General features: G+C 49.5%; 1 protein-coding gene across 9 annotated transcripts in view; it reads right to left on the reverse strand.

Moving 5' to 3' along the window:
• SULF2 (sulfatase 2) overlaps positions 1–14,842 on the reverse strand; it is a 129,230-nt gene that overhangs the window by 77,535 nt on the left and 36,853 nt on the right. For all 9 annotated transcript variants that reach the window (XR_010125110.1, XR_010125109.1, XM_054466534.2 and 6 more), the window contains exon 3: positions 2,284–2,523. Coding sequence is in view for 7 of the 9 variants with exons in the window: in XM_054466534.2 (XP_054322509.1) it covers positions 2,284–2,523 (240 nt within the window). In the remaining 2 variants the exon portion in view is untranslated. The remainder of the gene's footprint in view (positions 1–2,283; positions 2,524–14,842) is intronic.

Consider the following 14,842-nt stretch of genomic DNA (forward strand, 5'->3'; position numbering starts at 1 on the left):
AAAAATAATCTAAAAGGTTTTGAATTCATCACAGATTTTTGTCATTTTTCTTAGTCAACACTGATCAGTATAACATATCATGCAGTTGGATCTTCAAAAATATTTCCACTTTAAACAACGACTTAATATAAAAAACTCAAACCTGAGCTTCCTAGCTGCCAGGGCAAAGAGGGAAAGTATACAGGGTATGTGGCTCTTATTATGTAATAACCAGGAGTACACCAGTTCATCAGACTAAACAGGTGTTTTCAGGGTCCTAAGTTCTGAAAGTAAGGCTGGAATGGGATTCTTTGTACAGAGTGGCATTCTAAATATAATGAATAAAATTCTCAGTGGCAGTTTTACAAAAATGTAAATGTTCTCTGTATCTGGCTCTTTACACTTGACATTACGCTCCCAGTCTTCATGAGGGTATAATAATGAAGCATAGTTGAATAAAAGCACTTATTTAGGGAGACAGTTTTTGGTGATTTGCATACATTCAAGGACAAGTTTGGGAAATCCACTTTAGAGAATGTTTATTCTTGAAATGATTCATTTTCTCATGTTGCCTGTAAGATTTTGAAACATTAGCCTTGAGCTCCCACCCTGAGCCCTCAAAATGGCACAGAATATATGAGTTTCCTTTCAGTCTGATGAATACTATTTCCACGCCCCCTCTGAATTCCCATGATCTTGCATTCCATTTCTATTATGCCACAAACACCTCACTTTGACTCTGGGCAGGTCTCCTTTTTGGGCTGCAGTGGCCCTGGCTGTGAAATGAGGGGGATTGATGAGAACAGGTTTAGGGTCTTTACTGATCTTCCAGCATCCAAAACGAAAGGTTTCTGTACAGATCTTTCACCCAGAGGTTGTGAAAAGAGAGTCCGTGAGCCACACACTCACCCCTCAGACATATTTTCTTTGGCCCCCAGTATACATTAAAGAAAAAATAAGTTGTGCCGGCATATATTAAAATAAGATTTTCAGTGAAATATTCAGACTTCAAAACATTTCAAGGTTGGTCACTCTTGAGTGCATGGCTGTACTTTCTAGACCCAAGTTGCAGGTGCATCTTCAATAAGGGCCCACTGCTCTGCTGCGGGCCTGCCTGTCCTGCTTCTGCTAGCAACATCCAGGCCCCCCAACCATCTAGGGTGGTGGCCATGGTAACTTCTGACACATGTGGCTTTCTGCAGAGGCTCAGGGGAACCAACAGGTGGTTGATTCTGCACAATGGCACACACGATATACAGGAACAAAGTATAGGAACGAGGCCTACCTAGTTCTCAGCAGAACATACTTTCTAGGTGATTCTGGCTGTGGGATGAGGCTGTAAGAAGACACACCTTACTGGCTTGCTCCCCACCCCAAAGCATCCCTGCCAGCCCACACTGTGTATCTGAGAGGAAGCTGCCCAGCCTTGAGGGCTGCAGGTTCAGGGCTGCAGACAGGGCTGAAGGAGGCGTCCATCCTTCCCTTGCGGCACTCCCACCCAAACAAACCCCTTGTCACTTGGATGCAACTTCCTGGGGTTGCAACATCTGAGCCACAATATCTGATTTCACAACTGCCGCGGCCTCTTACCCAAGGTGGGGAGTATTTATTTATTTTTAATTAAAGCAAGTTAAATTAATTGAGTCTGGAGGGTTTTGCAATGGTGCTGGAGGTAAGTGACTATACTGTAATTGCATCTCTACCTCAGACAAACAGCCTGGCAGGTGAGCCTTCAGAGCCCACCAAAGACCTCCTGCAGGATAAGCAAACAGGAACTGGGTCGCCCTCCACCCAGGATGACACGGGTGAGTGTGGACAGTCAACCACCACGTCAGTTTCTGCACCACCTTGGTTACTGCCATGTAGAGAGCGACCATAGAGACCCCATTATCTGTTCCCCTCCACGAATTCCCATCCCTCACCCCCATGTTTTGGAACCTTCTTCCAAGCTGATGGTTTGAAGTCAACAAAACAGTCCCTGATGGGCTTAATAACTATTAACAGAGGATGCAAACTCATGCATGGGCACCTTGTGGCCTCTCTGCGCTATAATTCATAGTTTGAAAACTCACTTTTTTGGGGGACTCAAATTCCTTTGACAAGGTCACTTTACATCACTACTGTAGGCAAATAAATCTGTATTTCTCTAATACACACAGAAATAAATGCACAACTCTGAAATTATAAGAGAGTTGCTCTAGGGGCTATCCAGAATCATCTCGGGCACCGCAGCGGTGTGCAGACCACACCCAGGGATGCCCACCCTGGCTGTCACTACCTGCACCCGCCCCCGTCCCTGCTCACCTGTCCGGTAGCCGGTGCTATTGAGGTACACGGCGAAGGTGCGGCTCTCGTGCTGTGCCTGCCAGGAGGGCGAGGAGCAGTTCTCGTTGTTGGTGTAGGTGTTGTGGTTGTGGACGTACTTGCCGGTGAGGATGGAGGAGCGCGAGGGGCAGCACATGGGCGTGGTCACGAAGGCGTTGATGAAGTGTGCCCCGCCCTGCTCCATGATGCGCCGGGTCTTGTTCATCACCTGCATGGAACCTACAAGGCAAGGGTGGAAGTGAGGCGCAGGGCAGGAGACCCGGGGCGGCACTGGCACCAGGGGGCTCTCAGCACATGGCATCCCTAGGTCTGGAGTGGGCACATTCTGCAGACCTACGGGGCAGATGGGGCAGGGGCCACTGGTGGCATTTGTGGACAGGGGCCACTGCTGCATGGTGGGACAGTCTTGCACAATCAGGGAGGACCCTGGGTCCCAAGTCCGCCTGGACTCTCCTGAGGTCCAGGTCTGGAGTCTGGAGGATTTTGCAATGGTGCTGCAGGTGAGTGAGTGACGGTACTGTCACTGTCCTGTACTATAATTGCATCTCTACCTGCAAGGCAGGTAAAAACCTGTTTATAAATGACCTGAGACTAGAATCAAACTGTTTTACAAATTTTAAACAGAACACTGTTTTTGCAGGGTATTAATATACACTGTTTTGTTTTTTCTTTTGGAAACCAACCATCACGTAAATTGAGGCAAGATTATACTTTGTTTTCTTTGGAACCTTCCCAATAATTGTTTGCTCTTACTGAAATCTTGTCACGCCAACCTGGGGGCAAACCTTCTCCCTGAGTATTCCCCGGCTGAGGTGCCCTGCCATCAGCCACAAACCCTGCTGGCTTCTTGTCCACACTTTTCTTCAAGCCTGGAACCTACCACCCCTCACCCCAAATCCAACCCATCGGCCTAGTACACCTCTCGTAGGGAGCCTCTGGCACCACCCTGGGCTTGAGAGCTCTGAGCACTCTTGTAGCGTTATGTCCTGAGTACTGATCATACCCCAGGCTTTGAGGTTTCGGTCATGCCTGCTCTTGTTTCTTTCTTTCTTTTCTATTTTTTTTTTTTTTTTTTTTTTTGAGACAGAGTCTTGCTCTGTTGCCCAGGCTGGAGTGCAGTGGTATGATCGCGACTCATTGCAATCTCTGCTTCCCAGGTTCAAGCGATTCTCCTGCCTCAGCCTCCTGAGTAGCCCCTATATGCAGCTAGTTTCTGTATTTTTAGTAGAGACGACGTTTCGCCATGTTGGCCAGGCTGGTCTGGAACTTCTGATCTCAAGTGATCCGCCTGCCTCTGCCTCCCAAAGTGCTGGGATTACAGTCATGAACCACCTTGCCTGGCCATGCCTGCTCTTGTTTCTCAACCAAGCTGTAAGCAGAGCAAGACACTTAGGAAGAAAGGAAAGAAGGAAGCAAATGAATGTGTGTGGGAGCCCTACTGTGTGCAGGCCACAGTCCCAGGAGGGCAAAGGCTGTGTGCTCCACTCAGCGCTGAATCCTCAGCACTGCTGCCATGTGTGACACACAGTGGGTACTCAACATAGGTGTGACGAGTGCATGCTCAATTGTATGCTGTGGTTGGTACCCAGACCCTTAGTGATTTGATGGAAATATTCTATGGAAATCCTCTCTCTTTCTTCTACGGCCATCCTTGGTTTTTCCCCTTTTCCTTGCAGTTCTCAAGGTGTGCAGCGGGTTGAATGGTGCCCGCGTCCCCTAAACATAAGACCATGTCCTAATTTCTGGAGGCTGTGAATGTGACCATATTTGGAAAGAGGGTGATACAGTTTGGCTGTGTCCCCACCCAAATCTCATCTTGAATTGTGGCTCCCATATTTCCCACGTGTTGTGAGAGGGATTTGATGGGAGACAATTGAATCATGGGGGTTGTTTCCCCCATACTGTTACTGTTCTCTTGGTAGTGAATAAGTCTCATGAGATTTGATGGTTTTATAAAGGTTTTCCCTTTTGCTTGGTTCTCATTCTCTCTTGCCTGCCGCCATGTAAGATGTGCCTTTCACCTTCTGCCATGATCCTGAGGCCTCCCCAGCCACACGGAACTGAGTCCATTAAGCCTCTTTTTCTTTCTAAATTACCCAGTCTCAGGTATATCTTTATGAGCAGCATGAAGACAGACTAATACAGGGGGTCTTTGCAGATGTAATTAAATTGAGGCTACTGAGATGAGATTTGTTCTGGATTCCCCAGGTGGGCCCTAAATCCAGCGACAAGCGTCCACATATGACATGAAGTGGAGAAGACGCACAGGCACAGAGGGGAAGGCCACATTCAAAGGGAAGCAGAGACTGGAGGGATGCACGTACAAGCCAAGGAACAAGGAACTCCTAGGGTCCCCAGGGCTGGAAGAGGCAAGGAAGGGCTCTCCCCTAGAGGCTTCTGAGGAAGCACCGCCATGCTAACACCTTGATTTTGGACTTCCAGCCTCCAGAACTCTTGAGAGAGTAAATTTGTTGTTTTAAGCCACCCAATTTGTGATTTGTTAGGACAGCAGTGGGAAACCAAAACAGGGTCTACCAGGCATGTGAAGGCTGTGATCCCAATCACCTAGCAACCCCCTAGAAACCTGAAAACAAGCATCAGACCCACCGCAGTCTCCTGGGATCTGGGGAAGGCCCTCTGCTCACCCATCAGCTGCTTCTACTTTGAATTTTTACCACCAATCAAGTCACCAAGGTCGTGCCCTTGAGGTCCCAGGATCGCACATTGGCTGCCCTCCCACCTCCTGGCCCCTGCCTCAGCTGCACCCCCAGCCTGGGACGCTCTCACTCCTCCAATCACAGGGCTACCTCTGTCTCCTTCAAGGTATTGATCAGACACCACCTTCTTGGAGAGGCCTTCCCTGGCCTGTATTGAAACCGCCTCCCGCAACCCACAGCACTCTCCACTCTGCTTCCCCGCTCCGTGTCTCTCCACAGCAGTTACTGTCTTCAAACATAAGTCATTTTGATTTCACTTATTTGTATGTTGCTGCCTTCATCACAAGGGCAGGGACTCAGCCTACTTTGTTCACTGCCTAGCACAGTGCCTGGCACATAATGTGCTCAACAGAGACCAGCTACATTAACTTACTATCTTACACTCTTGGGTTTTCATATCTCAGGAGTCCAAACCAGTTGGTGTCCACAGATCTGTGTGTTGGTATCTTGTAGACTGGATTTTAAAAATTTGACATTAAATAGCATCACACAGAATATGTGCTCTCCAGTTTGCCACACTCCCCCTGCGCTCCCTACAGTCTTACACCACCTGCACCCACTCTCATTACCTGCCTTACCCCTGAAGACTTGGGTGTTGCAACCTTCTGATATATCTAAGGAATTGAGAGCACTCCAACTTATTCCTGGGGAAGAGGGCAGTCTTCTATGCCAATAATAATCATTATAATTAATAGTGGCAACTATCACTGGCTGAATGCTTATGGCTGGGCTGAAGACATTCATCACTTAATTCTCCCAATGGCCCATTTTACAGAAGAGGGAACTGAACCTGGGGAGCTGAATGACTGGCTAAGGCTGCACAGCTGGGAAGGCAGTGAAGACTCAAGCCTAGTAGAGGCGGGGTGTTGAGTTTCACATTCACAAAATGTCACAGTCACACGGGAGGTGGTAACAGTGTCCTGAGGAAGTGCAGAGAGGTCCCCATGCTCTTGGTCCACTCTTGGCTTCGGTTAAGCTCAGAATGGTCCCTTGGTGACCCAGAAGGGGGTCCTCTAGTGGTGACTTCATCAGGCACACCAGGGGTGGGGGTGGCCCAGGGTCATATCACCAAACACCAGGGATGCTGGTGGTGTGAAAGGCCGCTTGGAGCTCCAGGCAGGGGGTGGCATTGCCTTAGATTAATTGCGTGTCTTGGTTTCCTTCTACTTAGGGCAAGCAACCTCAGCTTTTCCTTTAGGGTAGTGGAAATCCTCTTAAAAACAACAACAACAAAAACAACAAACAAAGCCAATTTTTAAAAAGTAAATAATAGTACAAGTGGCACACAGATATATGATAAAAATTGTGAGGGAATGATTAGAATTTGGCAATCACTGGCTTGGTACAACCCGGACCTGACATCCCTTGATGTGTGGCTTGGTACAACCCTGACATCCATTGATGTCATTCGGCTGTCGATTAGACCTCAGGTGCCACACCCACAGCCGAGCCCTAATGTCACCGTCCCTCCTGCTCCTCCCGAAGCCACTCCCCTTTCCTCCGGGTACTTGGGCAATCATCTTGGCTACAGTTCCTCCCGTCTTTCAGTTCCCACATCCAATCCATCAGCAAAGCCTGTTGCTCTCTCTTCAACGTAAACATCCACGATCGGACCCTTGCCACCTCCCCCATGGGCCAGGCGATCATCCTCTCTCCCTGAAATCAGGCCAGTTGCTTCCTGATTGGACTCCAGTCACTTATTCCCCATGGTGCAGCCAGAGTCTCCTCTCCTGACACTCTCCAGGGCTCCTGCTCACTCAGAGGAGCCCAAGTCCTTCTGGCCATCCAGAGTGTGGTGGGACCCAATTCCCTCCCTCCCTAACCCCATCCCTCCCCCCTCAACCCCATCCCCCTCTCCGCCCACTCTCTGCAGCCACAGGGCGCCCCGCTCTGTCCAGACTGACCAGGTGTGCTCCCATTCCAGAGTCTGCACCCTGCTGTTCCTTCTGCCTGGAACACTTCTCCTCCAGAGCCCCGCAGCGGTGCCCTCACCCCCTTCTTGTCTTTACTCAAAAGTTCCCTTCTCCGTGGAGCCTTCCCTGGCCCCCAGTATTTTCTACTTCCTTCCTTGCCTGACATTTTCAACCCTGCACTCATCATCTAACACACGATATACTTTTATGTATTTATCCACTGATCCCGTTTGCTGTCCCCTGTGACTTTTGATGGCTCCACAACTCAGCCTAGAACAGTGCCTGGCACGCAGCGGGCGCTCATAAATATTTCTTAAATGCATGAGTCCAGGGCACCCCAAGTGGAATCAATCGTTTGCTCCCTGGTCCCAAACACTAAGGAGAAAGGACGAAGCAGCTGGTAGTGAGAGCTCAGCCTCTCTCGGTCTCCAGAGCCTGCAGAAAGGACAAAAGCTGGCCACCCACCTGACTGGTCAGACCCTTCTCTGGAAGGGAACACAGGGCAGGCCGTCACCTGATGAAATCACCTGCATTCCGCAGCCCTCAGTGCTGCCTTGGCAAACAGTGAACAGCCTCCAAAGCCATTTCTTGTTTTTAATGGGCTCAAATCCAGGGTCTCGAAATGCTTAGATCTCCTTCCTCCTCATTCCAGAGGAAGTGAGCTGTGAGGTGCTCTTGACCAGCATTCACCCTTCCCAAATCAGCTGGCGGAGGAACGCTGTGTCAATCCACGAGTAAAGGACAACAGTGCCTCAGAATGACAGCAGCATCTGTGCATGGGCAGTGCTATGTGCTAAGCCTCCCCTTGGGGACAGTAACCTGCTTTATTAAAACTGCCATAGCGACGAGGCTGTGTAAACCATCATCTCTAACACAAAAACATATGATCTCATCCCCTTGCCCAGCCCCGGCCCTAATGCAGAAGGACAGCTCCGACGGGAGGGAAAGACCTGAACGACGCGGCCACACAGAAATGAAAAGGCCAGTTTTCAAGCTTTTCAATGCAGCTGGGCCAGCCAACCTCAACTTCTTTCGTCCAACATAAACCTGGGGACATACAGACAAAAACAGTTTCTTTCCGTGACCAGCCTTCCCACCATACTGGGCTGAGGGTGAGGTCACTCTGACACCCCTGTGACTCTGATGGGCTGGAGAGGCCTCACCCCCACGCCCATCTGTTGGGATTTAAACTTGGGGGCCCAAACCACCCAACTGCCAGAATGCAGTTTCTCCCATGACACTCCTGAACTGCCTCCCCATTCACGGTGGCTTTTTGGGGGCCTCTCTGTGCACCACTGTGCTATCATTTGTTTGATATTTTTATTTAACGTGATTTAAGAAAAAACCCTTTAATCTCAATCCAAGTTAACTATGTAGAGTTAGATAATTAAGGTGGGAGTTATATATATATTTTGATGCACCATCCAGTAAGTCCATCATTGATAAAATCAATGTTTCGCTGACCTGCCACAGATGACGACGTTGCCAGTGTCATAGGAAATGCTGAATGAATTTGCTCTTCTAAAGGTCTAAGTCAAAGCAAACACTATCTATGGGGACTTAGCAAGGTGCCAGGGAGTTTCAGGATTCAAAACATGACTTTTTTTTTTTTTTCACCATTCCTGAGGCTTAGGTGGCTCCTATCTGTTGGAGGCCTGCTTCAGCTGGGAGCAGGGGAACCCCACACCCCTCCCAGACGAATCCCTGCAGCCCTCAACTTGGGTGATTTTGATGTATAACTAATGAGATGCCTTCCTATGGCTAGTTTCTAAAAATTATAGACATATCATTAGAGTCTGTGATGGCAAGGCCTCCTAGGGAAAGCAGCGGAAGGAAGAATGGGGCAGGGAGAAAAATAAAGGCGGAGTCAGTAAACTCAGGACCTTGACTTAAATTCATTCTAATCACTGTTTTCTCTGCCTGGACTATTGCAGTGGGCTCCTAAGCTGTTCTTCTATTTTCCATTTGGTGGCCAGAGGCTTTTTCTTTTGAGACAGGGTCTCACTCTGCTGCCCAGGCTGGAGTGTAGTAGTGCGATCACAGCTCACTGCAGCCTCGACCTCCCCAGGTTCAGGTGATCCTCCCACCTCCGCCTCCTGAGTAGCTGGAACTACAGGTGCACACTACCACACTCAGCTAATTTTTGTACTTTTTGTACAGATGGGGCTTCACCACATTGCCTGGGCTGGTCTTGAACTGCTGGGCTCAAGTGATCCTCCTGCCTTGGCCTCCCAAAGTGTTGGGATAACAGGCATGAGCCACCGTGCCTGCCTGGCCAGGACTTCTTTTAAAACAGTCAGTGAAATCATCATATTCGTTTGCTCTTTGTCTTCCAGTGACTGCCCGCCTCATTCAGGGTAAAAACCAAAGTCCTCCCTCTGTCCTACAAGCTCCTCAGTGATCTGGATGCTCACTCGCCCCAACTACAACTCCTACCGCGCTCTCTCTCTCTAAGTTTCCTCTGCTCCAGTCACATTGACCTCCTCGTTGTTCCTTGAACATACCAAGCACGCTTCTGCCTCAGGACCTTTGCACCTGCCACTCCTCAGCCCAGACTCAGTCCCTCATTGCCTTCAGGTTTCTGCAAATATCACCTTCTTAGCAAGGCTTTCTCAGGACTGTGCTGATCAGAATCATGCCCTCCCCTTCCTTCTTGCCTTTTGCTGCTCTTCCTGGTGCTTCCGTGTGAGTAAATGAAGAGTAAACATTCTTAGGGGACATGCAGGCTGCAGATGGTGCCTTTGGGGTGAGTGGTGTACACAGTGGGTGGGGAGTCAAGGGCTATCTCTGCTTTGCATTACTTGCATATTTTGAAGTTTTGCTTGTGTAATTTTATTGATTGTTTTGAGATGGAGTCTCCCTCTGTCTTCCAGGCTGGAGTGCAGTGGCGCGATCTCGGCTCACTGCAACCTCTACTTCCTGGGTTCAAGCAATTCTCCTGCCTCAGCCTCCCGAGCAGCTGGGATTACAGGCAAGTACCACCATGCCCAGCTATTTTTTTTTTTTTTGTAATTTTAGTAGAGACAGGGTTACACCATGTTGACCAGGCTGGTCTTGAACTCCTGAATAAATAAAAAATAAATAAAAGAAATGCAGCAAGAGGGCCACAGGTTTCTAGAACAATGGGAGAGGGCAGGATTTGGCACTTGGCATTCCTGCACGGGTCTGCAGGCCTGTCTGTGTGCTACCCCTATGTGAAGCAGGCCCTGGGATTTAGGGGAAGAGGGCACACAGTGGGCTTTCTATAGGTGACCGAGAAATCTATAGATGGTCTTGAACTCCTGGGCTCAAGTGATTCTCCTGCCTTGGCCTCCGAAAGTGTTGGGCTAACAGTGGCCACATATCACCTGCTACACTCTATCTGGGGCCAGTCTGCTCCCAGGGGCCCCCCAAGATGTGCGTTCTTTCCTTGAGAAGAGGGGCATTAAGGTCCACCCGGCATAGGGCAGGCTGAGGATGAAGGGGGCCTCTCCAGGCCGCATCCTTCTCCTGATTCCTCTCTTACCTGTTTTGTTTTATATGTTAAAAGGGTTCAGCTGCTACAAATGAATATGTGTATGTGTATAACGCACACACAGACACATGCACATATACACTTCAGTCCTAGACTGAATCACCAGGCCCTTTTTTATCCATAGACTTTGGGTGCCAAAGAGCACTGAATTGAGAGGCCAAGAATGAGGTGTGAACTGTCGTAAATCAGTGACTTTCTATGAGCCTCAGCTTCCCTGTCTGTAAAAACACAGCCCATAAATAACTTTAGGTACAAGGTTTGACTATGAAATTCTAGGATAGATTCTAGAACCTATCGCTATGTCACCATACTCAATAGGATGAAAAAGGTTTTCAGTCAGAAGATCTGATTCCAAATCTTGATTTTTGCCACTTCCTATTAACCAGGTACCTTGTGCAAATGATTTAGCCACCCTGCACCTCAGTTTCTCCATCTGCAAAGCAGGGAGAGTAACCGTGCCTCCTTCTCAGGGTTGTTCTGAGTTTTGAGGGGGGAAAAAATATATATATATATATACACACACACACAGTTTTTAGTTCAATGCTTGACATACAGAAAGCACTTAATGCATGTCAGCTTTTATTTATTTATTTATTTACTTATTTGAGACAGAGTTTCTCTCTTGTCACCCAGGCTGGAGTGCAATGGCAGTATCTCGGTTCATTGCAACCTCTGCCTCCTGGGCTCAAGTGATTCTCCTGCTTCAGCCTCCTGAGTAGCTGGTATTACAGGCTCCCACCATCATTCCCGGCTAATTTTTTGTATTTTTAGTAGAGATGGGGTTTCACCATGTTAGCCAGGCTGTTCTTGAACTCCTGGCCTTAAGTGATCCACCTGCTTTGGCCTCCCAAAGTGCTGGGATTATAGGAGTGAGCCACCGTGCCCGACCACATGTCAGCTTTTCAACAAGTATCATCTCACACAGAGTTAAAAAACGGAGTCCCTCTAGACTAAATCTTGTCTGCATGTGTGTTTGATTTATGTCTGCTCAAAAGGAAAGGATTTTAAAAATTGAATGGCCTGTTTCTTAAATTGCGAGATTTCACATCAATTCAGCTTTCTGGCTTTGCTTGAAAACTGCAAAGATCTGGCTTTGATGGGCCTACGGTGGGCTGGACCCGAGTAGCGATGGCCCACTTGAGAAGGTCCTCCTCCGGTCTTCCACAGCCCCTACCATGCCTACTTCTGCCTTGCCAGCACCTGCCTAGCCCTGTGGGCATGGATTTTGCAACCCTTAGCTGATTCAATTCCAAGTGGAGGGAGCAGCTAAATAAATCTGCAAAGGTAACGCTCTACTGGGGCCCAGAGACCTGCAGAGAACAGGCATTCAACAGGGAAGAGAAGCTGCGGGGTCAGGTACAGGTTGGAACAGAGTCTTGACCTGGACAGGTAGGGGATGAAGAGGGCTATGAGGTCGAGCCACAGGTGGGGAAGAACCTGTGTCCTGCACTGTCCTCTGGCCACTGGTGTCCACCTAACAGGCTGGAACTCATTCAGCAGCCCTCTCCTGGCCCTCAAATGTCCCTGGAATGTCCACCGTGCTGTAGGATCAGCTTGTGAGCTCCCTGCCATGCCCAAGGCAACGCCTGCTAATGGGCTGCAGCAGACTGGGCCCCATCGGACCTGACCAACTGCCCCAGAATAGCTCTGTCTCCAGCAGAGGGGAGAGAAAGGCCTGGGGCGCACACAGCAGAAATTGGGAGCCACACTTGGGCAAAAGGAATCTCTTATTTCTCACCTAGTAATGTGCTCACTGCTGCTGGTGGCAACTCTTGCTATGCCTGTAACTCAACCCAGAATAATTACACTGGATTCTGGAGACCTGTTGCTCAGAGGTTGTTGTTTTTCTTTTGATGGTGCAAAGGTGAACCATTCCTGACTCTTGGACATCACAAAATAAAGTCAAATGTTATTGCTGGTTTCAGCTACGAAAAGCCAAGGCTTCAAATCGGTTCCTAAACCCAAAATCAATTAAGCAGATGTCGAGGAGGCAGGACTGAGATTCTATTAATAAGCATCAGGTTGTCAGAGAGACCATGCAGTTAATTTTTTCTCTGTTGCTTTCTGCTGCCTCTGGTTGCAGAAGTTCCTGGGAGAAAATTCTGCTATGGTCATCGGCAACCATAGCAGAGAGGTGGCAGAGCACATGCGGGAAAGGGCAGGGCTTAGGTGTAATTGACGGGGCTCTGCAATGATTGGTCATTTCCTTTCTGAGAAGCTCCACCCAGAAATATTCCTCTAACTCAAAATGCTACAATCACCATCCCTGGGAGGGATATTTATTCAATGGGGCAGGGCTTCCAGGGTGTTTTCCCCACTTTTCAGAGGGGCTACGCAGAGCTACCACTCAGCCACAGGCTTGGTGGGTGATGTTTGCAAAGCAGCTTAATGTCCCCCCTTCCCCACCTCTCCCAATCTGTTCCTCCTGCCCCCGCCTTCCCATCTCTGTAAATGGCACTGCCATCTGCCCAACGGCTCAGCCAAAAACCTAGGAGTCATCCCCGATTCCTCTTCCCTCACCCGCCCACTCGCGATCCATCAAGCAAACCCTGCCGACCTTCCAAGCAGCACCGGAATCCACCCACCTCTCTCGCTCTGCAGTGCCCCGTCCTGCTCCGTACCACCAGCATCTCCCACCTGGACCGCTGCAACCACCACCTGATTTCCCTGCTTCCGCTCTTGTCCCTGGGCCACCCTCTTCACCCACAGCCGGGGTGTGCCTCTGAGAACATGCACGCATAGCTGACCGGCTCAGAACATTCTGGGGACCTTCCATCGGGCTTGCAATCAAATCCAGACCCTGCTGCATGGCGTGCTGGGGACCACCAGGTCTCCCCGTCTGCTCTCTGCCGCCCCCTTCCCCATCCTCCTGCCCTTCATTCCCAGGTCCTGCTGCCCTCCTCCAACGTCCTGGGAAACCTGTTCCTGCCACAGGGCTCTTGCACGTGCCGTGCTTCTGTCTGCAGTGCTCCTGCCTCGGGTTTCCACGTGAATGTCTCCTCGTGACGCAGGTCTCCCCAGTGTTAGGCCACACAGCCACCCTGCCCACTGCTAGGGGAGCTGCCCTTGCTGGGACCCTTGCTCCTGATCTCTGGTGTGGCTGAGACCCTCAGTTGCCCACCAATATCTCTTTCCCCTTCTTCCTCTGATCAGGCTGTGACTTTATTTTCAATGCACCCAGCTAGGAAATATTTCCCAGATTCCCTTATGGCCAAAGATGTGCCAGGAGCCTGCCTGTGGCCTTCCAGCCCTGCTCTCTTTCCAGTTCTCCACCCCAGGACACTGGCCTGGAGGTGCTGGTTCAACAAGCCCCTTCACTCTCTGGGCTTTGGGTTGGATTTGATTGACAAGGGCCCCTGGCAGGAGATCGGAGAAAGAAGAAAGTGAGGTTGGTGGACAGATTCCTCCACCTTCCTCTCTGGTGCCAACAGAGGATGACAGCTCTTGTGGGGTGACCCTGTGTGTCTCTGGGTTCCAGTAACCTCTTGTCCCACTGTTGCTAATTAGCCTGGGGCACTGCCCTATCCCTAGTGGTTTCCTCGCACTTGCTCACACCTTAGCAAAAAACACTTAAACCGTCTTCCAATGATTCAAATTTGCATGTGCTTTATAATTCTTGCTGAGATCATGTGGCTAAGTAAATAAGATCTATTCGTGTTGGGCATGTGACTTCTGAAGTGGGTTTTTTTTTTCTTTTTCTTTTTCCTGCCCTTCTGCCTCTGCTTCCTTCTTCTTGCTGCCTAGAGTGTGGCTATGATAGCTGGAGCTCCAGCAGCTGTTCTAACCACAAGGTGACTTTGCAGATGGAAGCTACGCAGTAAGTATCATGGAACAGAAAGGCAGAGAAGGAGCTTGGGTCCCTGATAACCTTGAAGCCACCAAGCCAGCCCCAGACTGCCTACCTCCAGACATCTGTATAATTCTGTCTTGTTTAAGCCACTGTTATTTTATGTTTTCTTTTACATGCAGCCAAACCTAATCCTGATACACTTAACTTCCAGAACTCAAGTGATCTCCCAAATGTTGCTGAATTGAAAAAAAATCACCTTACAGGAATGTGCTTGGCAAGCTGAACACCAGTGTGGGTCCGAATGAGCCTCTTTTCTTCCTGAGATAACCTGCATCCACATGTTTTTCCTCCTCTAGTGATCAGCGGCAGGAAGTCCAGGAGGTGGGATCTCAGAGAGGCTGAGCTGGAAGTTACCACCGATCTGGTGTCTGGAATCTGGGCATGTTGTCCTGGGCTTCCAGACATTTGGCCCCTACGGAGAGTACTTGAGCCTGCGATTTGGAATTGATCTCCTGGATATCAGGCTGTGGCACAGGGTGTGGTTTCCTTGTGTTCACAGATGGAAAGTGGAAAACAGGAGGCCGGCCAGACCTCTGCTACATCT

The sequence above is a fragment of the Pongo pygmaeus genome, chromosome 21 (genome assembly GCF_028885625.2).
Source record: "Pongo pygmaeus isolate AG05252 chromosome 21, NHGRI_mPonPyg2-v2.0_pri, whole genome shotgun sequence".
NCBI classification, from domain to species: domain Eukaryota; kingdom Metazoa; phylum Chordata; class Mammalia; order Primates; family Hominidae; genus Pongo; species Pongo pygmaeus.